This window comes from Pleurodeles waltl, chromosome 3_1 (assembly GCF_031143425.1).
Source record: "Pleurodeles waltl isolate 20211129_DDA chromosome 3_1, aPleWal1.hap1.20221129, whole genome shotgun sequence".
In the NCBI taxonomy this organism is placed as follows: Eukaryota; Metazoa; Chordata; class Amphibia; order Caudata; family Salamandridae; genus Pleurodeles; species Pleurodeles waltl.
The window spans coordinates 757,663,933-757,689,751 of NC_090440.1; the positions used below are offsets into that span (position 1 = coordinate 757,663,933).

The 25,819-nt window shown below is 41.1% G+C and overlaps 1 protein-coding gene across 2 annotated transcripts in view; it reads left to right on the forward strand.

Moving 5' to 3' along the window:
* The window catches only part of SYT9 (synaptotagmin 9), an 893,131-nt gene that overhangs the window by 752,001 nt on the left and 115,311 nt on the right, over window positions 1–25,819 (forward strand). For both annotated transcript variants that reach the window (XM_069223540.1, XM_069223541.1), the window contains exon 5: window positions 15,822–15,993. In XM_069223540.1, coding sequence (XP_069079641.1) covers window positions 15,822–15,993 — 172 coding nt within the window. The remainder of the gene's footprint in view (window positions 1–15,821; window positions 15,994–25,819) is intronic.

Consider the following 25,819-nt stretch of genomic DNA (forward strand, 5'->3'; position numbering starts at 1 on the left):
GACCTGCCAGGGGACCGCTGTCTCCACCAGGAATGTGTTTTCTGACAGTCCGACGGTGGCTGGAGTTTTACTCAGTGCCGCCTGGCTGATTACAGCTCAGCTTTCAACCAGCCTTCTCATGGCAGGGTCTCCACCATGAGAAGGCTGTCGGAAAGTCAGTGGCGGGGCCACCAGGGGGCCCCTGCACTTCCCATGTCTGTGTCAAAAAATTGGCAGACATCTTGAGTGTCGTGCAAAGAAAGTAATAACAACACTTTCACAGAATAGCTGCTAATTAGAAAAATAATTAATCCCTGCTAAAAGCCAGTTATTCTAAAATGATCTAAAATAAAAACCTGAAATGAAGCATGTAATAAGGTAAAAAGGCACAGGCCGCAGGCCTAACCTAAAAATAGGGTGCGCAAGCTCAGCTCTAAAATGAACCCACAGCACCCTCCCCATAGTTGGGACAACAGTACAGGGCCCAAGACCTATAATAACTACAATTCAGAACTATAATAATAAAAGTCCACTAAAATGTACATAAAGAGATAAAACTGTTGAAGTTGACAAGCAAGTCAGGCTCACAGGCAGGACAAATTAACAGGACAATTTAGAAATTAAAACAAAATTTAGAATTTAAAACGAAAATGCCAAAGGTCTAATTCAGCAGTAGTCATGATCCTGCAGGAAGTCTCTGATATCATCAATGGAGATAGAAGCCCGGAAAGACTCCACTTTGGCTGGCGATAAGGTGACCAGCTCGTCACAGGTGCCTCAGCCAGAGATCCGGCCAAGGAGGCATCATTCCATGCAGGTCCAGAGGTAGAAGGAGCCATTACATCCACAAGGAGCGGCTCATAGGATGCCTTGCAGAACAACCGCAGTCTCAGTGGGCATGTCAGTGAAAGGATTCTCAGCAAGAACATAAACAGATCTATGTCCAAAGATGGTACGAGCTGCACAGTAAGGCACACTTTAGGTGCGCATTCAAAGAAGCATCACAAGCGAATGAAAATTAGCTCCACACAAGTGAGAATCATTCTGAATGACAGTGACCAAGTTAATTCTAGTTCTTCCAGCAGTGCAGCTCCAAAATACTGCATTATGTGCTCAAGACACATGTGGGCGGTTGGGAGCTCCATCACTCCGCTTTGTTCAGATGGGATAGCCATTGCAAATCAAGCAAAGTAACAGTAGAATACCATCTACAAGAGCCAAAGTTATTGGGAATACACTAAAGACTCTTGAAAATAGTGAGTGGATGGCTGAAAGTATAACTCCAAACACAATCCGGAAAGTGCTAAAAAACCCAGAACCAACAGCCTTAAAAAAGTTCACAATCCCAGGAGAATTAGATGCATTATAATTCTGCTCACCAATTCTCCAAAACATTTGGTGAAGTTGGTATTTATAGGGACTGTATCTGTGCAGATAACCTTGCTACTTTGAGATTAAAGGTCTCTCTGGCTGATGTCAGAGCTACACGTTTTTGAAACAGAAGAGCTTTCAGTCTGCTCAGCCTGTACATTTGAAGTAGCAGTGTGAGGCCACAATTCTGCTGCTTTTATCTAATTTGTGTGGGGGAATAACACATTGCCACAGCAAGTTCCAATTTGAGAAACCAACATCACATAAGCGATTCCAGGTTTAATACCATAGTAGCATTTAATACTCAGCATCGAATAACTTCCATTCAAAAGTATCTGAAACACTGGGCGAATCAGGAGTATCCTTCAGATAGCTTCAGATAGCAAGCCAAGTTTGTCATGGATGCATTGCATGTGTCGTGCTTACAAATCATAGAATGACTTACAGGGGTCTCATATGTGCGTCTGCTAAGAAAGAACTCTGTCTGGCCGTTCAGAGATTTTTAAGGTCTCATGGATGTAACTCTCTTCTTACTGCACAAATCTGCCCACAGGAAAATGTTTTAAACATGAAGTGAATTGGAAAGTCGAAATGGGTAGATCAATCACTCCATGTATTAGCCATACTGACCATGGAATTTCCGCCACAGTAAAAGGCAACTTTTCTAGCTTTTTAATGTTAAGCATAACATAACTCTCCTCTTGGAGTTAATATGCTGCCAGGGTAAACAGCCACTTTTAAAAACTTGCGACATCGAACCCAACTGCATAATGTACCTAAGCTGACTCTGTCCATGATGTAAGAGTGACGTGATTCTGAATGAATGAAAATCTATTGTAGATGAAACAATGTTATTTAGTCAGTAAATATGGTTGGACAATGTTTTTATACCATTATCGAAAATGGCTAGAGCCTTTCTCCATGTTTTTCTTATCAATCTGTCTTAAACGTGGGGCTGCTTCCATTTGCAAAAGCTTCGATATTTCATTATATATTGCATATCAGAAAGGTTTAAAGGTGGCTTTCTAGGGCTTAACAAGGAATCTTGTAAGACGATATCCTCTGAAAGGAGACTAAGGTGTTCTTTTACAGCTGTCAATGTGGATCATAGTAGTCATTGTTGGCACCATTTGCCCACGCTGTATGTTGTGACAATGCTTGAGTGTTGTGTTGTTGTTGTTGGTCTGCCCGCTCTATAACCCTGTGTAGAGTTTACAAAACATGCATGACAATCAGTTGTGTCCACTGGCCACAATAACCACCCATCCGGAAATTAAAGTGATGACTTAAAAGTGCCATTCTGAACCCAACTATTGAGCTGTTCTTCGGTGACATGTAAAAGCTTTTGCCAATTGTCAAATTTTGTAAAATTGGGAATACTGGGTGCATTGAGTTCTTTTATTTTTGCTAACTCAAGGTTAGCAGGATGTTTGCAGGATGGTGTCATTTCAAAAGATTATTTGTAAAGGAATAAGACATGCTTTAAATATAGCTTCCTTTTCCTGGATTGGTCAATCTTGTGTTCCCCACACACTCTTTGAGTTAGTAGATATTTTACAAAACTCATAGCCTTCAACGTCCAGCTGGGAAATGAAGGAATCAGAATGATTACATTTGGAGTTGGTTAGAAATACTTTCCTCAATGTAGAGGGAGGTAACTTGAAATAATATGGTTCAGCATTCTTGGCATCATGTCTAGTAAAATATGCAAACTTGTCTACATATGTTTTAGAACTCCCTATTTGTGGAGGCAGATATGTAATTAAAAGCTAATCTTGGAGTATTAGTTCAGTGCAGAAAATAATGTCCGTAACAATGGTAAGTGAGCATTTCCCTATAATTTGCAGCTGTCATATAAGTATCTTCACTTTCAAATACAGTATAATATTTGAGCCCAGAAAGCATAGAGTCAACTGTTTTTATATCCCAGTCATCAGAAACAACCCTTGGTGTTATAATATCATTCATATATACTTTGAAAACATGCAGAATTTGAAGGACTTCTGTGGGGCCAAAGCATATAGTACTTTATCCCAAATAATCCCACTGGGAATTAGAACAGCTGAAATGTTCAGAAATGACAAGTCTCTTCAGACTCTATGCAATGATAAGTAAGTTGTTAAAACCTCATCCACAAGTTCAACAGCAGAGCATTCAGGAAGATAATGGTCATGTATCAGTAGGAAGAAAACAATGACAAAACCAATCCAAAGCAGAAAGGCAAGCAGTCAGTAGTATCAAGAGATAGTACCATGGACGAATCAAGTACTTATTATTAGGCCAGTTGAAAAGCTCATGTGCTCTTGATACAGGTACAGTTTCTGATGCTGAAGATTTCAAAGAAAAGTCATCACTGTCCGACAAAGTAACCAGAAGCAGTCTGTGCAAAATGTAGAGCCAGTGCCGAAATGGCAGATGTACCAATGTCATCTGTTTGTGTTGTGTTAGAATAGTAGAGATCTACATCTCAGACGACTGTAACATTGTTGAGCATTGTAGCTTTGTTTAATGCTTGAAGAGGTATCTCCCATGGGGTAGTGAGAGAGGCAAGGAAACTACCTTGGAATCCTCTTAGTCTACTGTGCAGGATTAGCTACATGGTGCAATTTGGTGTTGTCAATTGAAACAAAGCAGTTTTCTTTAGAACCAGGCAGTGGTGGTAGAATGACAGTTCTGCTACCATGTACTCCCAAAACTAGGACCGGTGCTTGTTATGATGGGCCAAACTCCTTCTTTACAGCAATGTTTCAGCTGTAGATGCCCAACTTTAGGAATCGAGCCAGTAGATGTTGTTGGCAAATCCCTCATTCTTAAGGTGGCAGGATATGTAGATGAATATTCATCACAGACTTCTTTTGTGTCTTGTAAAAAAGCAAAGCATTCATTTATGTCAAAAGGTGTTTCTGCCACCACTGTACCAGGGCCATCAAGGTCTGGGACATACATTGGTATCCCAAATAAAAGCTCATAATGGGCACGTCCTCCCAAAGACCTTCTGGGCAGATTGTTTAGTGTTCTCTGGACCCATTATATGTGATGAAGTCAACTACGACTAGAATCTATCACTCTTACTGTTAACAATTGCTTTAAGTCTCAGTTTTTCCGCTCCACAACCAAATTTCCCTCAGGATGGTAGAGAGACAGGAAATGCAGTTGAACATCTATTGTTGCCATGGTGTCCCTGAATACCCTGGAATCAAAAGCTCTGGTCAACAGCATATGTCCCGATGAAGACTTGCAAATCTTTAATAACAGTTAGAGCGTCGATCGTTGTGGCCATCCATACCCACAGAAATATGGAGCATGAATCTACAGCGACTAGAATGTATTTGTATGCATCATCTGGTTGTAGGGGATCACAACGGTCCAGGTACACATGCTTTAATGGTTTGTTGGAAATTAGGCGGGGTGTCCGCGGTGGGCATTTGATGGTGGACCCTTTAATTTGTTGGCATATGTCACAACATAGGACATACTGTTTGGTCTGTTTGTGTAGACCTGGCTACCAGTAGCATTTATGCAATAGGGAGATAGTAGACGCCACACCAACCTTGACAGAATCAACACCCTAATGTGCTGTTTTGGTGAGATCTAATATCTGGGGTCTTGATAAGATCACACAATCACCCACCCCCGGAATTGCTGCAAAGGCAATGTTTTGGGCACTCAGGTAGTAAGAACATTTACTATGGTATGCTTTTGGGTAGGGCTTGCCGTCAGCTGAAGTTTTCACAGCAGCCAATGTTTCATCATCCATTCCCATCTGAGAAAAGTAATTGCAGCAACAGAAGCTGTAGCAACTACAGATTTGGCAGCTTCATCAGTCAAAGTGCTTCCTATAATGTGTACTCCTGTACGTTGATGATCCATTGCATGAACTACATGGGCCTGTGGCAGCCTCTCATTAAGATCAGCTATCTTCCCTCATAAAAATTTGTGTTTAATGGTATTCCTCTTGGAGCCTCTAAACCCATGAAGGTGCCAGTTATGTAAGTATTCATTGAAGTACTGGACACAGTAGTAGGAATCATACAAAATCAATGTTGAAAATTCAGGATCCATGTGTTCCAGTGCCAAAATTAGAGCCTTAAGCTGCGCTGTGCAGTCCCCTAGGGTCTGCATGTAGGTATGTACTGACAGCTGCAGAAGACATGGAGTATTGGTGTTTGGTACCTACAGCTGGTTGCGCTGAACCATCAGTGTAAATGATGAGTCGATATTGACCGAGAGGCAAGATGTTAGTGGACATGGGGCATTCAAGTTCATATTAGAAAAATTCTTGGGTCTGAAGTTTTGGGTTGAATATATAATCAACATCAGTGGCAGTTAGAGAGGTAGCCCATTAAATCCAACATGGATGTACTACTTTTGCATTCGGGATGCTGGCCTTGGTAACAGCCGCAAGGGCTGGTATTGGGGTAACAACAATAATCCATTTCCTCAAGGTAGCCTCTCTTTAATGCCAGCCACCTGAACAGCAGTCAGTAATTTTACTGTTGGTGCAAATTGTTGTTCTACATTGGAATTCAAATGTGATTTGTGTGTTATGGATCCATGTCACCCTCGTTAAATGGGACATACGTGAACCCGATGGCATCAAGAATTACTCTTATGACCAAGTTTGTTTTTTTGTCACATGTGTGCAAGTGTTTTGCTTTAAGTATGTCTAACTGTAATGCTTAGAGAATGCATGTATGCTTGGGCGTCGAATGCTTGCTAAAAAAATCTGGATGAATTAAGTCATAAAGAGGTTTTATGCATTGAGCAAATTCAGAAATGTAAGTCCTGCTTAAATTAAAAAAACAGTAACGACTGTAGCTTTCTGATGTTATTTAGAGGTTGTTATTGCATGTATTTTTCTAGAAAGTGCGGGGCTAGGCACTTGCCCTAATCTAATTATTTGTATCTAAAATAGAACACTAAGAAAAGCAATTTGTGTTTTCTTGAAATTTAATTTATAGCCCTGTGCAGTGAATCCCAATAAAATGTGATCCACCCTGGTTAAATATGCTTTGAGGTTGTCATCCGTGTGACATATGTCATCCACATAGGACAATGCCTTTGAATCAATATCATGTAATATTGATGTCACTCAATCCTAGACTGTTCTTATACCCCTGGGGCAAACTGGAGTTGTGAGAGTATTTCTCTCACTGATTGTTTAGCCTCATGTTTAATTGGAAACTGAGGTTAAATCTCTGGTGCAGATCTTATTGGGATAACATGTTAGGGGGAATCCTTATCTGACCCTACATGTTTGCGGTACAGCGCCTGTGCTAGTGCCAAAGCCCAATCTGTGGTGTAAGCTTCTTTTACTGTGTCTGGAACCAGGACTGAGAAAGAAGGCAAAATGACATCTTCACCTTGTGGGAGCATGCAGACAAATTCAGGTGGCCAATCTTTTTCTGCCAATAATATATCATACTTTAGTGTTAGTCTGCTCCAGAAAATTACTTTAATTGTGTGTTCTATGTCTCCCTCAATCTGAATGTTTAGTTTGTAAACCCTTTCAGGTTTGGAGACTCACCTGTCCACTACTTAAACTTCAAGGAAGCCATCAGTCGGTGTCACATAGAAAACATCTATAAGATTCTGGTGACATATTGTGACTTCTGCTGCACTGTCTAGCAGAGTCACTGCCCACGTCCTGTTCTTCAGTGGTGTTCTCAATATTTTTTGGCCTTCTTGGCTGCAATAGCCACAATCTTTTTTTTTTTTTTATTAGAGCTTTTTGTTGGGGAAGTTTCTCTTACTTTTTCGTAACAATTTCTGAAGAACGGTGTGAGTCCTTTTTCGGCTTCACGTAGTCACTTCACTGTTCTGACTGCCCTCCTCTTTCACTCCTTTTATCTGGTGTGTCCTAAAAGGAACGAGAGGGGTCACTATCAGTACATTAGTATCTGTCATGAGTTTTTAAACTTTCTCTATTTCTAATGTTGTATCTTTTTTTGAGGTCTACTTTTGCGGAGATTCTCCTCTTTGGCTGCTTCTATCTTTATTATATGTTTGTTTATCCCATCATTTCTTAGAACTCTCTTGTATTTGCTTAGTACCTTCCTTACCAGAAGTACTCTGTAGTTATGGTTTGATCAGTCTTGCCCCCAGGCTATCCCGCCCCATACTAACATAAGTTTCAGAAGTAATCTTCAGCAGCTCACGTTCCTGATCCTGTTGAAGAATTTCTGAGAGACGCTGGCAAATTGCCAATGCTGCTGCTTCCCTTTCATGTTAGTTAAACTAATTGAGGAGACTGTGTCAAAATTGCGCCTCAATTTCATGTCCAGAGCAGGGGCTGCCAGGTGGTCATTTTGAATCTCTTTTAACACTTCCAGAAGATTTGCAACCATCGGTTTCCCCAAGTGGCATAATCCTCTACAGAGTGTACCATTCTAAAAGCTATGCACATTGTGAGAATTCTATGTTTAGCTTGGAGTCCTATATGGGGAAACACTGCTTCTAGCTGATTTATTTTTATGCAGCCCAGAACAGAATCTTCTTCTGCTCAGTGGGTGCTTTTACCTTTATTGAATGGACAGTTTGTGAATTTATTATTGTGACAGCCAATTGAAGGATAGCTGGAGCAGTCCTTGCTGAGGCAGTGTTTAAGGACTGTATTACGAAATATATTCTGTCCATATATAGCTACGAGATCATTGTATAGGTTACGTACTTCAGCTGCTTGCATAGCTTGTACATTGTGATGTGGTGTGTATCTAGCCAATGTTGACCATGTAGATCCATCATTGCTTAAAGGACCTAACCTAATAGGCACCATTAAACCAGTCATGGTGTTCTTGATAAGGTAGAGGTATCTCTAAGTATCAGTATGCTTTGTGTGGTTGTGGTCCATTTGCTATTTTATATGTGCAAAATGTATTTGAATTTCCGTTGACTGCAGGAGAGGTGACCCATGAGTAGAAATTTCTGTTCCGTATGCATTGTATGCCTCCACCACAAACGTAACATCCCCACTTTCATTGGTTAGTCTATCAGCTAAAAGAAACTGTGTGGTTGTTTACCGTTTTCTGAGATATTTACTGGTTGGCAATCAGCCATATCAGAAGGAGAAGGAGCCGATTTGGGAACACCAATGGGCAAATCCTTTAAAGGTTCAAGCTTGAACAACCTACAGCCCAAGATAGGTAGTACCTATTTAGCTGAGGAGGCATTTTCCCTAACTATATTCGTATAATGCAGTTAGGGTACATTCAGCATGAGTTATTCAGGAGGCCTATAAAATTAGTGCCTTACAACGTTGGTGACACCATGTCGTAGGACTCTCACCATGGAAGCAAGACTGCTGGTTTTGGGAGGCAACACTACTCCATATAGGGGAGTGAGTTGATCTCGCACCATCTGGTAGCTGTTGGCCTAACCCTTTCGGCTAGCTAACAGCACCTCACCCAAACCTAGAAACTAAGGATAATTTGTGGCAGCCTGATGCATGACACTATGATTCCTCAGAGAAGTCCTGGTTGGCAGATCCACCCCCTTTCTCTCATTGGTACAAGTCTAACACAAGCACAGGCAGACAAAGAGATGCAGGACAGTTTTCAATGCATTTATTAAAAAGACTGCAATATATTATAAAATATATGAGATGTGATTATTAGGGTGATTCAACATAGTACAAAAAATTATTACCATAAGTGTGAAGCAGATAAATATACCTCTACGGATCCCTACCTTCACTTTTGCATAGTGAGAGCATAGCAGTGATAGCCCATCTCTGCCCATACTAGTCCATAGAAGGAACTCCCGCCCCCCCCACCTGAGAAACAGGGGTCTGCCCGTTGTCGCCTCTGTTGTCTGCAGAGACAGGGCTGAGGTCAGCAGAGTGGCAATGAAGTGGCTCACACCATAGGATGGCTGGAGTTACCTCTCTAACCTTCTTTGTCCTGTGTGATGTCTTTATTAAAAAATGTGATGTGTTATAAGAAATAGGCCTGAAGTGATCTTGTACCTAACTGTTGAGGTTGGCTGCACACTCTTGTGGCAGCAATACTAGACAGATTATCATGTACATCCTTGAGCAGCCTAGGGCAGAGGTACACAGTGAAATTCCGTGCAAGGAAAGTAATAACAACACTTATGCAAAATAGCAGCTGAAAATCCCCACTAAAAGCCAGTTATTCTATAATAAATTAAAATGAATAAATGAGATAAAGCATGCAACTAGATAGGAGGGCACAGGGCGCAGGCCTAAGCTAGAGTATGTGTGTCCAACAATGGCTCTAAAATGAACCCACAACACTACCTCCAAAGCAAATAAATAGCCAGAACCAAAGTATTGTTCAGAAAGAGGGCCAACATAGAGTCTGCCTTAATAGAAAGTAGTATAAATCTAGTAAATCTAAAAGCAGACTAGTGCAGAGACTGCACCATTCTAAAGGGCAAATAAAGTGTAAGTTTAAATCAAAACAGAATTACATAGAAGCTGCTGAGATAGAAGGGTCAAAATTATCCAAGTATGAATCAATAGACTAATATAGCGTCTGCACAGTTAAAAGGGCAAAGAAAGTGTGGCACCTATCCCAATGCATGACATTTCATAGGCTTTTAGACAGAAAAGCCACACCCTTGAATGATGAGTTTTGGCATCATTGTCCTCAATTAGTGAAGATACAGATGAAAGCACCAATCTCTATTCAAATTCTCATGATACGCGAAATAGGAAACATTTAGGAACACCTACTTTGCTTTGCTCATAAGTAAACAATGATGTAATAATGTACTTTCCTAGAATGGAATCCATTTAATAAATTATAATGCACAAAATATAAATAAATAAATGAATTGTTTCTTATTCATATTTTGTGCATTAATAAATTATAATGCACCAAATACGAATAAAATAACAATAGGAGGTGAGTGAACCTTTTCTAACAAATGAATACAATAAAACGTTCAAGAAATGAATCACCAATGAAAGCGCCTCAAGCAAAAGACCTTGAGTTTTACCGAGAAAATAACATCCTGTAAATGGATTCCATTCAAGGAAAGTACATTATTATATCATTTTTTACTTATGAGCTGAGCCAATGACTGAGGCTGTAGTTCGGGTTTTTTTCTGAAATGAAAAAGAGCACATGAATGTGAAAATGGTCATCATGAAAAATAAAATTACATTTCTTTCTGAATAAATGACAGTGGATGCTGGCTGTGGCCTAGTTATTCCAGCTAAGGCCGGAGTATGCTAACCTAAACACATCTGAATTAAGTATTATCTTCTAATTACTAAAAACACTCCCTCTGTTGTTGGGGATTGAGGGCTTCTCTCATGCTGCTAGTGTATAGAGTGTAGCTTAAAAATTGTCTCCCTAAACTTTAGGGCTGTCACATCCAGTTGTTGCTGAGATCTGCATGATGATGGTGTGTCACAGGTAGCGAGTAATGGTGAGCAACCATCCAGGTGGACGCACAGGACGTCTTTTTGCCAAATGTGAGCAGAAGAAAGGATTCATGGGAGAATGTAGGAGCAGACACATTCAGGGAAGCAGGACTAGGAGAAAACAGAGGCAAGGTGTAGTAGATAGAGGTGTAGTAGACATAGAACAACCTGGAGACACTGAGGGCGTTTTTACCATATTCTGTGAAATTTAAGATAATGCTGTGATGATACAGGGTGTGTTTGGGAATATACAGAATGCTCCCGAAATATACCAAATAGGTGAGTAGAAGTATATAAAATCAAGAGACCAGTTGAGAGTATATGTAGGAGTAGAAGTGCATGAGAACACAGGGACCATAACAATATCTAGTATAAGAGGAATACACTCAAAGTGAGATATAAATTAAAATTGCACAAAAGAAACAAGAGGGTGGTACTGGAAATGCAAGATATGGTGGGGTCTTGATCTACCAACAATGAAATAGGTGGACCTGGAGGCCAAGATATAATCAGAAACGTCATAGGGATGGAAAGGTAGGACACAACAGAGTCAAAAGTGGGTGCTTTGGAAGCTTTGGAGACAAGAATGAGGGGAGTGACAGGCAGCCTGAAGACACTGAAGGTCAACATACCACCATGGAATTTAGGATTATGGTGTGACAACTCTGGAAGTGCTTGAAAATATACCGTACACTCCTCAAGTAAATTAGGACTATGGAATGTGGAAGATGGTGTTCAAGGGCAATGAGACACAGCAGCCTGATGAGTGGAAGAATAGAAGGCCAGTAGTCCAACCAAGAGTATGTTTAGGTAGAGAACATAAGAGTAGGAGATTAAAGAGACCACGAGAATGTCTTGTGAAAGTGAACTAGAGTCAATAATTGTAGGAAAGTACCATCTTGCCTGGCATGTTACCCCCATATTTCACTGTATATATGTTGTTTTAGTTGTATGTGTCACTGGGACCCTGCCAGCCAGGGCCCCAGTGCTCATAAGTGTGCCCTGTATGTGTTCCCTGTGTGATGACTAACTGTCTCACTGAGGCTCTGCTAACCAGAACCTCAGTGGTTATGCTCTCTCTTTGCTTTCCAAATTGTCACTAACAGGCTAGTGACCAATTTCACCAATTCACATTGGCATACTGGAACACCCTTATAATTCCCTAGTATATGGTACTGAGGTACCCAGGGTATTGGGGTTCCAGGAGATCCCTATGGGCTGCAGCAATTCTTTTGCCACCCATAGGGAGCTCTGGCAATTCTTACACAGGCCTGCCACTGCAGCCTGAGTGAAATAACATCCACGTTATTTCACAGCCATTTACCACTGCACTTAAGTAACTTATAAGTCACCTATATGTCTAACCTTTACCTGGTAAAGGTTGGGTGCTAAGTTACTTAGTGTGTGGGCACCCTGGCACTAGCCAAGGTGCCCCCACATTGTTCAGGGCAAATTCCCCGGACTTTGTGAGTGCGGGGACACCATTACACGCGTGCACTATACATAGGTCACTGCCTACGTATAGCGTCACAATGGTAACTCCGAACATGGCCATGTAACATGTCTAAGATCATGGAATTGTCACCCCAATGCCATTGGGGAGACCCGAGTCTCTAGCATAGACCCGGGTATTGCCAAACTACCTTTCCCGCGGTTTCACTGCAGCTGCTGCCAACCCCTCAGACAGGTTTCTGCCCTCCTGGGGTCCAGCCAGGCTTGGCCCAGGAAGGCAGAACAAAGGACTTCCTCGGAGAGAGGGTGTTACACCCTCTCCCTTTGGAAAAAGGTGTCTGGGCTGTGGAGGAGTAGCCTCTTCCAGCCTCTGGAAATGCTTTAATGGGCACAGATGGTGCCCATCTCTGCATAAGCCAGTCTACACCGGTTCAGGGATCCCCCAGCCCTGCTCTGGCGCGAAACTGGACAAAGGAAAGGGGAGTGACCACTTACACCTACACCCACTGTTCAGGGTCTTGGGGTGGGCTATTTTTCTAACCCTCACTGTTTTCTTACAGTCCCAGCGACCCTCTACAAGCTCACATAGGTTTGGGGTCCATTCGTGATTCGCATTCCACTTTTGGAGTATATGGTTTGTGTTGCCCCTATACCTATGTGCTCTCATTGCAATCTATTGTGACTGTACATTGCTTGCATTGCTTTCTATTGCTATTACTGCATATTTTTGGTATTGTGTACATATATTTTGTGTATATTTGCTATCCTCATACTGAGGGTACTCACTGAGATACTTTTGGCATATTGTCAATAAAATAAAGTACCTTTATTTTTAGTATATCTGTGTATTGTGTTTTCTTATGATATTGTGCATATGACACCAGTGGTATAGTGGGAGCTTTGCATGTCTCCTAGTTCAGCCTAAGCTGCTCTGCTAAGCTATCCTTTTCTATCAGCCTAAACTGCTAGACACCTCTTCTACACTAATATGGGATAACTGGACCTGGTGCAGAGTGTAAGTACCGTTTGGTACCACTACAAACCAGGCCAGCCTCCTACAATAATGAGACATGAGTTAAAATTGCCAGAACAAACAAGTGGGTGGTATTGGAAATGCAAGCTACGGTACTGTTAAGATCTCCAAAAAAGGAATTATGTGGACCTGGAGGTTCAGGGATAGATAGATAAGCTATAGGTCGAGACCTAGAGAATGCAATGAAGTGACACTCAAAGGATGAGATCGTAGGAAAACGAGTGAAATAAGTAGGGTGATGCCATCGGGGATTATGGAGCAGGCCAACCTACTTCCTGGATGGGATAGGCAGGGTGAATCATAAAAATGTAAAGAAGATGTATTTGGAGACACAGACAGTTTTATCTTCTGAACATATTCTAATTTCAGTGGCTTATAAAAATTTCAGATTCAAGGAGAGATAAGTATCAAGAACAGCAACATACTTAAAGCAAAGAGATCTAGCAGTCCAAAGGCCAAGTTTCAAGGTGAAGGTACTGAAAATGGGAAATAACTTGGAAAAATAATGTTTTAAGTATTAGAAGTGTGAGTATTAATGCCTTCGGCATTCCCTCTGATTCTAACAGGAATGGCCTTGTAACTCCACAATATACAAAGAAATACGAGGAGCACGATATTACACATGCAAAAGAATTTTGATAACTGCCTCATTGGAACTAAATCATTGTCATCATTCATGCTTTACCCTTCTGGTATTCAAGTTTATTTGGTGTCTTTTTCTTTCATGTTCCTTTTAAAATACAAAGGGTTTGCTTTAAGTAGAACATTAATCCTTACAATCTCGATGGTGGATGCGACATTGTTAAGGATTTCCTTATTTTGTTTCCAATTTCAAGGAAGCTTCATTGCCAAAATACACAGTAAAGAATATCACAAATACCTCTTGTATGTGTTGAGCCAATAGCTGTAAAAGACGAATAAGATGTATCCTGCAATAGGCCCTAAAAAATGATGCCTTCTTGTTTATTATATTTTTGCAAGTCACCTATCTGCGCTGGGCTACGCCAAAGTAAAATGGCAGAAATGCACCATATTTATCCAATATGGTGCATTTCTGTCCTTTGCTCCTGTGCTGGCACTGTTTCTGCAGCCTAGCGCCAACGCAGGCACCCTTGCAAGGGTGCTAATGTTCTCTGCGGAATTGTTTTTGTGCAGGAAGTTGCACCTTCCTGTACAGAAACAATCCATAGAGTTGTTTTCCTCTTTCTATGTGTCCTGCAGAATACAGCACACATAGAAAAAGGAAAAAACAAGGAGAAATAAAAGTATTTCTCCTCTTTACGCCTGCCGTGGGGTGGTGCAACGTTTTGGAGCATCCTCAGTTTTACAGGCTCTTTTAAAACTGGGGCTGTTTCAAAATCTATGGGTATGGCATGGGAAAACCCACTGCAACGCTGAGGGAATGCCTCCCTGGCGCAGATTAAGGCTACGCAGCCACTTGTGCTACCTTGCCTTACTCAATATCTATGAGGCCATTCAAAGTCACGCAATATGGCTTTGCTTAGCCTCATAGGGATGGTTTTGTATTCTGCGCTGGCGGAGCGTCAAAAAAAGTGATGCTCCGGCAGCGCAGAGGGCTCATAAATATACCCATTCGTATATATATGTATCCCATGTGCATATCCAGAAAATCTAGATTTAGTTGATCGCACTATTTTCCTCATTTTCATTTGCCAGGCATTTCATAAGGAAGTATTCATTGGCACAAGTGTATTGTTTCATGATTTGTTTAATCTTTTCCAACATTTCATAGAGCGATTAACCCAATGGGTTTGCAAAGTTTGGATATATGAGTATTAAACCAGAAGTAATAAAAGTGTTTCTTGGTCTCACGTATTTTCGAACATGCCATAGTAGGTTATATTTTAGGAAATTCGGAAATGTTACATTATTTTATGTAGGAACATGTATGTTTATTGGCCACCACTCTTTGGTTGAATGTGCTAGTCTTAAATCCCCATTTGAATTATTTTCATGCTCAAAGTACCTATTTTCTGTCTTAATTGCACACTTTTTTCAGATATACAGATCAGTTTTTGTTTAGTTCATTCAATCAATTTAATATTTTAATTTCTTAAGATATATGTTTTGTTGACGAGTCTCTAAAAGCGTCTCAATTTCGTCAGTGATATATTCTGTTATCACTTATTTAGTGGGTGGAAATTTTGAAAGCTACCATAATTTTTCATATATTATTTGAATCCAGAAATTGGCGGAAATATTTCTGTAAACCACTTATTTCCTCTGTAAAACTAGCTCTTTAGCCTGTTTTTTTTTAAAGTAGTAAAGGTGCCTTTATATTTTCAAAATATTTTTATGGGCATATTTCGTATAGAAAGGCTTTAATTAAAGCAGGCATTTGCGGTTTGTGTTTGGGAGATTTTAGAGCTTTGTCGAGTGAGGTGCTTATAGTGGGATCTCCCGTTTACAACCCCCCCGATAAAGGACCTCACCACGTCTGACATAATGACGTAAAGAAACAACCTAACGTGACGTAATTCATTTGAGACTTTATAGAGTGTGGTTCATGTAGCTCAAACTTGTCTGATGAAAAATATATATTTGAGTACCTAAACTACTGTCATGGCTTTACAGATCCGTACGTGAAAGTATCTTTAATGTGCGACGGGAGACGGCTAAAGAAAAGGAAAACATCTACGAAAAGGAACACCCTCAATCCTGTTTACAATGAAGCCATAGTGTTTGACGTCCCTCCAGAGAACATTGACCAAATTAGCTTGTCAATAGCTGTAATGGATTATGACCGGTGAGATACCTCTACATGTCATACAATGCAATGTGCAAAGTGCCAACCGTAAGAAGATATTGTATTTCTCCTTTATTCGTACGAAACTATCGTAGGTTTCTCAAGCTTGGCATTATTACCGTGTTGAACTGCAATGACCTACCTCGTGGAGTTCGGAAATGTAAATTCAACTTGTACTTGTTACAGTTCTAATCAAAATCACACTCCACCCTTAAAAATGTCCACTGTCCTGCCATGGTAGATGATTAGGCATTGTTACTTAAGAGGCAAGAAACACGGTCCTGCATTGCATCATACGCGCTACCAGCCTGGACAGATGTTTAGTGTTTCTGTCAGATGTGTAACTACTTACCATAAACCGATTATAAACAGCCAGGGATTACTAAACTCCGTTGAGACGTCAGGTTACCTTTGCCACTGGAAGGGAACAGTGTGGCCGGGACCACGAGCATGGAGCATGGACCATGAGTAGGAACTGCTGTAGCCATCACACTCATGGGTATCAGAGGTTTTACAAATCCTATCAGGGTATCATGCCCAAGACATCATTTGGTTAACATTATGTATGCTGTGAAATGTGAGTTGCCCTCACACTTTGGAAATCACAGGCTGCAAAGCGTAGGTGTGTGTGTTTGCGTATGCGGGCTCTAGCAATGATATAATCCCCTGATCAGATTTAATGTTGTGTTCCTTTGTCAAAATGGGCATTTGGTTAGCGCATTCTACTTGTAATTCTAAATAATGCATCATTGGCTCTATTCATTATTTGAATACAACTGTGGATAACATGTTTATTAGATTCGTCAAGATGATGTCCACTCCAGAGCAGAGTTCTATAGGACACTGTTTATATTCTGTACGTTTTGGGAGAGCCTTTTCAGCATTCTTAGTGATGGAATTACCATTATTCTTGTCTCATGTTTAATTTTCCCAGTAACACAAATTCACATTTTTATGCTTGAAACAGTTAAATTGTTTATTCATCTCAAACATATAGAAAGTGCATACTTCATTATTCACCTCACTTGTGCTACAAAAAAAGTGTTTGCTTTTATGTTTTATTCATTGTATAGAATATAGCGAGTCTTTGCTTTAGAAAAGTTAAAACCCCAGAAGTCGCATGCAACGCTTATCCAATATTCTACCTCTATAGCAAAAATTCACAGGAAAACGTCTTCTAGGAGTATGGCTGTGGCACTAGAAATGTACATTATGAACGCATTAGGTGCGATCCTTTATGGCTGCAAGCTCTGTGGTTCTGCTAATATCCATTTACTTTCTTTAACCGAGAATCAGTACCACTCTGTTTTGTCCTGGACCATAGATGTGCCAATAATAACATTGAGTGCAGAATCCTTACGAATTGGCACTGATGCTGGACTACTGTAGAGTAAAGGTCTTACTGTGTGGGGCTGTGAGCTCTGTTGTCTGCAAGTTGTGTGTGCAAAATCCCCTAGCTGGACTCTATTCGCCTGCTTCTGGAAAAACTGGGACTCACAAGATTCCTGGTATCCCCTGTTGAGCTATGTACAGTGTCTAAAATCAGACTTAAAATAATCTATTGGAAACATGTCACTTTGCAAAAAAATTACACCAGCAGAGGCTTCCTAGTGAGGGGTTTTCTTGGCATTAAACCACTGTCTCCGTTTGCACCAACCACTGATGAAATTACTCTTCCATTGGCATGGAAATTGTGTATCCAATTAGGCTTAAGACCCTCCCCACCCAGCAATTCTGTACCAAATGGTCCAGTGACTCCATTGGAAATGATTTATCCTCTGTCTGTCATGAGGCTTTGGAGTCTTTGGTGCTTATATTGTTTTTCTGCCCAGGGTACCGCTCACATAGTTCCAAGTGGATAGTTTGGATAGATCCTTTATATAGGAATATGGGCATCAAACCTCACATGGAGGCTTTTAGAATTCTCTCCGCAGACCTACGTGGAGTGGTAGTATTCTCACTGTGTAGATTCCTAATTTGGGTATGGCTCAGGCGCACAAATCTTATTAAAGTTGCTGAGGCTATTGCACATAGCCGACTATTCTCTGAATAGCCAATGATCGGTTAACATATGCCATACTGAGTATGTGCAAAGTTTGATGCTGTTTATTTGTATTCTTCTGATCTAGGTCTGGCTAAGCTTTACATTGCCTGTTTTGTACAATTTGTGACTTTGCACATTATTCCAAATGCTAATATTTACAGAATGCTCAGAGAAGTTGTCTGTTCTAAATTTTATTGCACCTGACTAACCCTGCCATTTTATCCCTACTCACCCTTGCAACGCAACCACCTAAGCTCTCGGGCAGTGAATCCCGACATACCTTTTTCGTTTTTTTTCTGGTTTAATTATATTTTTTGGATTACACTGATTTTATTGTTGTTTTTAGCACTCTCTGGCATGTATAAGTGATATAATACACTTTCTTAAATACTTATTCCTTTTTATGGTAATAATATTTTGTTGGTCTCTGATATCCTTTTATGTGTACTGTACTTTTATGATCCTGGAGAGTGAAATAAAGTGCTGAATGGAATGAATCAAAAAAGTGAAATGAGAGTAAATCAATATTTTGCATAGGAATTTGTGAATACCAGTATTTATTGAAAGATAACAGCACCTGAATGTTAAGACACGTTTCAAATAAAGCAGCTTGATGAGGTGTTCTGCTCATTAGAACACTTCATCCTATTTAAACGCGAGATTGTGTTGGCATTCCGAAGACTTCATAACATTTATATTTTAAGGTTAGCGAAGAAAGTACATGGAGATTGTATTGAGGAAGGGATTGTTGACCCTCTGTCACTCAAAAGTTTTAATTGGTTAAATCAGGTTTTTACATTCGCCATCAAAGGTTTTTATGGAATAGCACACATTTTCACTTCTGCCTTACTGTTGGAGCAGTGATCAGCTGTGGTATTTTCTCTACAAGGAGGGAGGTATTCCAACATGTATTCCAACATTAAGATGGATTAGCAAAGCCAATAAGTCTGGCTTCAAAAGCAAACTGTTTTTGCCTATCTTCGTTTGCATATGTTAAAATACAACTGCGTTATTCACCCTAAAGGTCTTGAAATGTACGTCTGTGAAGTTAGAAAAATACCAAAAGAAGGAGGAAACAGTGTCAGTGATAAAATACATGAATGGTCAATAGATGTATTTGTAAAGGTCTTCTTTGTTTGATAACGGTTCTGGACACCAAGGTAGAATATCTTGGCTTAAGTGCCATATGTCAGAAATTTGGTTATTATTTTGGCAAGGGACATTGCCAGCTTAATACAAAAACACGGCCTGGTCAGGTATTAGCAGAAGTTTCAGTGAGTTGGTTCACCTCCTAATTCTTGTACATCCTAGATGTCATTCTTCCTACTGGCTTCAGAATCCACCTTGCAAACCAAGCACACAAGAAGGAAGGAGGCCTCTCTGTCATCTATTATTCCTCCTGATCCTACGCTGTCAGCAAGCAAGTAACACTCATCTCTGTGGAGCTGCTGACATGCTATTTCCCACTCTTTAACGCTCAGATCACCACCATCTATTTCAACTGCAGGCCTACAGGCCAGGTACATTACTTTCCTGCTCCGTTCTCAGATGACACCTTATTCAACCTAATCAAAACACTCAGGGGGTCATTCTGACCCTGGCGGCCACCGCCAACCACGGGAGCACCGCCAACAGGCTGGCGGTGCTCCCACGAGCATTCTGACCGCGGCGGTTCAGCCGCGGTCAGAAGCGGGAAGTCGGCGGTCTCCCGCCGACTTCCCGCTGCTCGGGGGAATCCTCCATGGCGGCGGAGCGCGCTCCGCCACCATGGGGATTCTGACACCCCCTACCGCCATCCTGTTCCTGGCGGGTCTCCCGCCAGGAACAGGATGGCGGTAGGGGGTGCCGCGGGGCCCCCGTAAGAGGGCCCCACTGTGTATTTCAGTGTCTGCAATGCAGACACTGAAATACGCGACGGGTGCAAACTGCACCCGTCGCACCCCTGCAACTACGCCGGCTCAATTCAGAGCCGGCGTCCTCGTTGCAGGGGCATTTCCTCTGGGCCGGCGGGCGCTCTTTTGGAGAGCGCCCGCCGGCCCAGAGGAAATGTCTGAATGGCCGCCGGGTGCGGTCATTTGGCGGCTCCCTCCAGGCGGGCGGCTCCTGCCGGCCGCCGGGCTCAGAATGAGCCCCTCAATGTGGTACAGCACCGCACACAACCAAAACATTTCAAAGGCCACATCCTCAACCTTGTCATTTCATCATCTACAGTCCAGTGCAAACCACCCATACTCTTAGACTGGACCGTCCACTTTGCCAAACCTAGCTCACTGCTAGGCATCTTATCAACAAATCAAGATCAACACAAAACATTCAGATCCTTCAAAGACTTCGCCGTAGACAACCTAATTCTTTACCTTGTCTCTCACCCATCTCAATGTCAGACACCTATAACCTTCTAAACAACTTCAGCAATTTTTTGAAAAAATTTGTGAACATTGATGCTCCAATTACACCATGTGAGTACATTACAAATTCTTCAGCACCCTGGTAATCTTTAAGAATTTGCTGACTGTAACAAGGTGGATTACTATTTGGAGTAATTATGTGGGGTAATCAGTCACCCATCTCATGGAATAATAACACTAACTTGTCAGGGTGAACCCCAAAGTCACTAATTCAGCCTGAGCTCAACCTCCTGTAGCTGTAGCACAGAGGAGACAGGCTTAATTTAGGTCAATGTGCATATGCTGTATCAAAACAGCAATAAAGTCAGAACTCCTAACAATAAAAATCCTAAACTGAAATAGAAAAATAGACTAAATTGTAATCAAGAAAGTAACTCCAGAACAATAAAAAATCAATACGGGGAAGCAGAGCTATTAATTTTAAAAGGTATAAGTTACATATAGTACCAAAAAGCTCTAATCACCAATGATAGCATATGAAGGTGATAGTCTTGGACCTATGCATCATTTCAGGCCTACCATGATGGAGTGCAGGTCGCATACACCAAGTGGGTTTGTCCTTATCCAAGATTTTACCTTCTGACTTAGGTCCATGGGCCACCAGCCTCACGGTGATGATCAGACCATCGCAACTGTGGCAGTCCAACCAGCACATTACTACCCTGGCAGGCGGATCTGCCTATAGACCACCATTCCCACCAGAAACATGGTTTCCAACATGGTGACGGGGGTATGAGTTGTACTCAGCCAAGGCGGCACTGAACTCAGCACTGCCTAGATGATTGCAACTCAGCTTTCAGAATTCTTGGAATGTCAAAAGTTTTGTAAATCCTACCTTTTCAGCATTACTGAAGCAACTCCTCTGGCTCACCTCCTAGGCTTCCAGAACCTCAGGCACAGCAAATAATTCCATCAGAGGCCACCAGCATGGTCCAGTGGAGGTCCAATTGGTACTGGTCAACTGATCTCTACAAGAGGATAAAGGTCTCTTGCAGCTTCTTGTGTCTTTGAAGCCCCATAGGATCCTTACTGGGGAGGGATCCCTGAAGTACCACATTTATGCTTGGCACCAGCTAGTGGATGGGGTTACTCTTGGCCCCTCCTTATCCAATAGCGAAAAAGTTCCCAGGGGAAACCCCATTTGCAGCAGTTCCTGCTTCCCAACTGCAAACTATCCCACAGTGTACCTTAGTCCCAAAATCCAAGAAAAATAAACCCTTGTCCTCTTGTGCATGGCTTGTGTTGGCTTGTGTTTCTACTCAGTTTTGTGGCCTGGGTAATGAGTAATCGCATCCTCTGGGTCACCAAAAACTGACTTTCACTAGGTTTAGTGCCAGTCTGACTAGGAGGACAATGTCTGATTGCCTCCAGGTGTCTCATTCTGGGTGCACCTCAACTGTTGTTCCTGTTAGGGGAAGAAAACCACTTCCCCAAAGGCAGGTCATTGTCCCTGCTCTGGGAAAATTTTTCATAGGTAATTTAGGTCAAAAATGTGTCTGGAGCGTCTGCTGGAGGGCTCATGTAAATTACCTGCTAGGAGTTTCAGCAAGTAAAAGGTAATTTTCTAAGAGTTACTTTTCATAAATATTTATTAAAAGTTAGACTTCAACTTTAAATTGGGCTTTTAATAAATATTAAATATAGTCTTTGAATGACTTTTGTAGCCGGTTCTGTCAAAAGTTACAGATTAACGTTTATAATCTGGCATTTTGACATTTTGTAGGATTTGGCTGCAGCCCGGCCTGTGAAAGTAGCTTTTAGTTGCTTAGTCACTGGAGGAACATGGCAATTTTATGCTGCACATTTTCCATTTTTAAAAATCAGGCACCAAACCTTGTGGGCATCAAGGTCTTCCTAGGGGGTGACATTAATATTTAAAAGCAGGGTTTCTCGCCTGTCAAAAAGGATAATTTTGAAAGGATTGACAACAGCGTTTTGGGCTGCTGTCTTCAGACTACACATGGCATCCCTGAAGCCATGTTTTCCAGACCCACTCTGTAGGTGGCACAGCAGGTGCAGCAGTCCACAGGTGGCATTTCACTTTCAGGCCCTGGACACATTTTCTATACCATATATTAGGGACTTACAAGCAAGTTAGAAAAAACAATTAATGGTAAGCCAATTTAACCATGTTCAAAGACAGAGCACAAGCACTTTAGTTCTATTTAGCAGGAATAATATCCACAGAGTTCTAAGACAACTAAAACAAATCAATCACCTCTCTAATAAAAAGAAAAAAAGGCGGTCTCCTCTGTCTTATCACATTATAACCTGTTTCTTTTTTCATCGGCTATTGAGCAAACAAACTAAATAGGTGGTAAATAATCAATTAATGAACTATTTCTTTCACCCTGTAATCTCTGGGTTTTTTACAAACCTTAGCACTGAGACTGTTGTGGCAATGGCCACAATGGCATCCACTTAATTATGGATGAGGGAGAATGTCAGCCTTAATATTTTTTACCTGTTGGCTGCATTTGACCTGTTGGACCGGATGGCAGGTTATGGTGTCAGGGATACAGTTTAAAACTGATTTGCATCCCTTTTGAAAGATTATAGCCAAGCAGTTTCCTTGGCCAGTTTCCAGTCCCTTGATAACTTTATTTGTGTGAGGAAACCACAAGGATCTGCTCTTAGCCCTACCTTGTTCCATTTACACGTGATACCTCCTGCAAAACTGATTGACTCTTTTTGACTAAAATTCTGTTCTTATGTGGAGGATACTCCAAATATCCTTAAGCTAGACAGTGATCACAGCTCCACACAGAATGTTTTGGTTGGCCTTTAGGAGGTGGTTCTTTATATGAAACACAGTTCCCTAGTACTGATTTCTTACAAAACAGAGGTCCTAATTTTCAGATCCACCTGTTTGTGAATCACAAAATGTTGGCTTAGTACTTTGAGCCCTATCTTGTCTCTTACACAGCATGCAAGAAACCTTTGTAATGGTTTTTGACCCCAAGCTCTCTAAGCTCTTCTAACTTCTAAATTGTTTCATTTCCTAAGTGTAATCAGACAAATTCTCCCATGCTGTAGGAAAATGCCACTTTTTGCATGATCACCACAATTTTCTTTTGGACTGATGCTGCTGATTTTTTGATTCTGTACACTAAGAGAATGCTAACTAGGCCCCCATTGCATATGCTGTGATCCTTCACAAAAGCTGAAATTGGCTCTAATTCTAATTTCCTTACCTATATGTTCCTAGTATATAGCACAACGTGTGACCAGGCTCATACTTTAAATGAAACTAGTGGTCTATTGCACATATAATACCACCACTAAAATGACTATACAAAACATGATTGCTGGTCTTCCACTGGTAATCTGGCTGTTCAGGTTTAAACTGCACATTCTACTTCTCCATATAACCCCTTTCGGAAGGCCTAAACCCTATTTCTTAAATATTATTACGTCACCCTTAGGTGAGCCATCATGCACATTAAGTACATGATATTTAAAAGTAGGACTTGTAAAACAAGTCTTTATAGCAACAAGGCCCAAAAACGATTTTGACTTTAGCAGGGGTAAGGGTGTTGCCAGAAAATTATAATACCCTTCACTTAAAAAATACGTCTAATCACACGGGCAATGTAATTAAAGCAAACTCAACCTTCTGCAACTGAGTTCTTCACTCTTTAATCCTCTTTCCATCCATCTATTCGCCAACCTTTTAGCCTTCTTTTTGGAAACCCCTTCATACTTCTATCCCCCCTTCATATGTAATCAATCTTTTCTCACACCCACCCATCAAATTATCCACGTATCCATTTACCCATTCTTTGACCACTCCATCCTTTCCCTCAATTCCATCTGTCCATTCTTCTACTCATTCACTCTTAAACCTATCAGTCCTTTCACTCTTTCATCCAACATTTTACCCTTGCATCTATCCATCCTTTCATCCAGTCAATATTTCTCCCTTGCTTCTTCTATTTCACCTTTGCTTCTTTGTTCCTCCTATTCTCTGTATTTCTATCTACCTATCTTTGGTTTCTCAATCTTATTTTTTTCTTCTTCTCTCTCATGCTCACTTTTTCTATTTGTCTCATTGTTTGTGTTGTCTCATAGTTTCATAATTTCTCTTTCTCTATTTCCTATGCTGTCCCTGTCAGCCAATCTCCAACACCCCTCTTTCATGGGATTGACTAACAATATTATTTATGAGCACTTTGTCTGCAGGTCTGCAGACAGAAGAGACCCATACACTACACAACTAATTAAATTTAGTGGGGACCTAGTTCACTATCACATGGGGCCCACAGACAGCCTCCGCCCGAGCTGTTTAAATAGGAGCATTCTCTGTACCCCTTAAACAGGAGAAAATGTCCCATAGAAAAGCATCGAGAGTTAATATTAAAATTAAATAATGTCATCTCTGCAAAGGAACCAGCTAAAATGTTTATTCTTAGACACTTTTATAATATTTAGTGCAAATCCACTTCCTTGATAAAGTTGGATTTGTAATAATTATTTTACATAGGGCACTTTCGAAAAAGTCACCTTTGGCTGCATAAGCATCTAGAAGCCTATTTGCTTAAGCTTCTGACTGTCACCAGCATGCTGAACACCTCCTTACGGAGGTGTGGACTTGCTCCAAGGGCAGAGACAAAGGCCTTAGGTGTGGTTAGGTAATCTGATCCTCTGACAGGATGAACATCTGGGTAGTGCCCAGGAACTTAATTATCTTCAAAGATGCCTTCCCTTTCACTGGCAGATGTAGCTAGAACACCTGTGCCTGCCCCCTTCCTTATTCTCCCTAGCCAGTCTAGTCAGCCAGCCAAGCCAAACCTAACAAAAATGGTGATATTATTACTTGTGGTTGACTATCATTTGCCCCAATTAATAATTCACTTTCTCACATTAGTGTTCAAGACCTTGTATTAAGCATTATAATTCAACTTTCATGATGGAAACTTAAAATTCCTAACTCGAACAGAACGCAAAAAGCTACTTTTGATTTTCAATTGCCATCAGGTATTTGCGTCATTATTGATTTTTGTAAATTATTATTAAGCCTAATTCTTGCACCTTTTAAAAGTTCAAGGGAATGTGGATTTGGATCTGGCCACCCTGGCTAATCTCACAGTGCTGGAGATGAAGGCCCTATGCAGAGAAAGAAAATTGAAGCTGGCCCACAATGCCAAGAAGGTTGATTTGGCAAGCTTGGGCACACGTCCGCTCTGAGGAAGAAGAAGCTTGAGAGGATGAAGGAGAAGGGAACCCATCCCAAGAGGTTTTTTGGTTTACCATTCAGGGATGGAAGTGAGGTTGGCTCTGTTAGTACAGGCCCTACTAAACTGGCCATTCGCCAGTTGCAGGTGAGTAACAGACAATTAGCAAGCAAGCTGGATGACTAACTGGCAGTCATAGA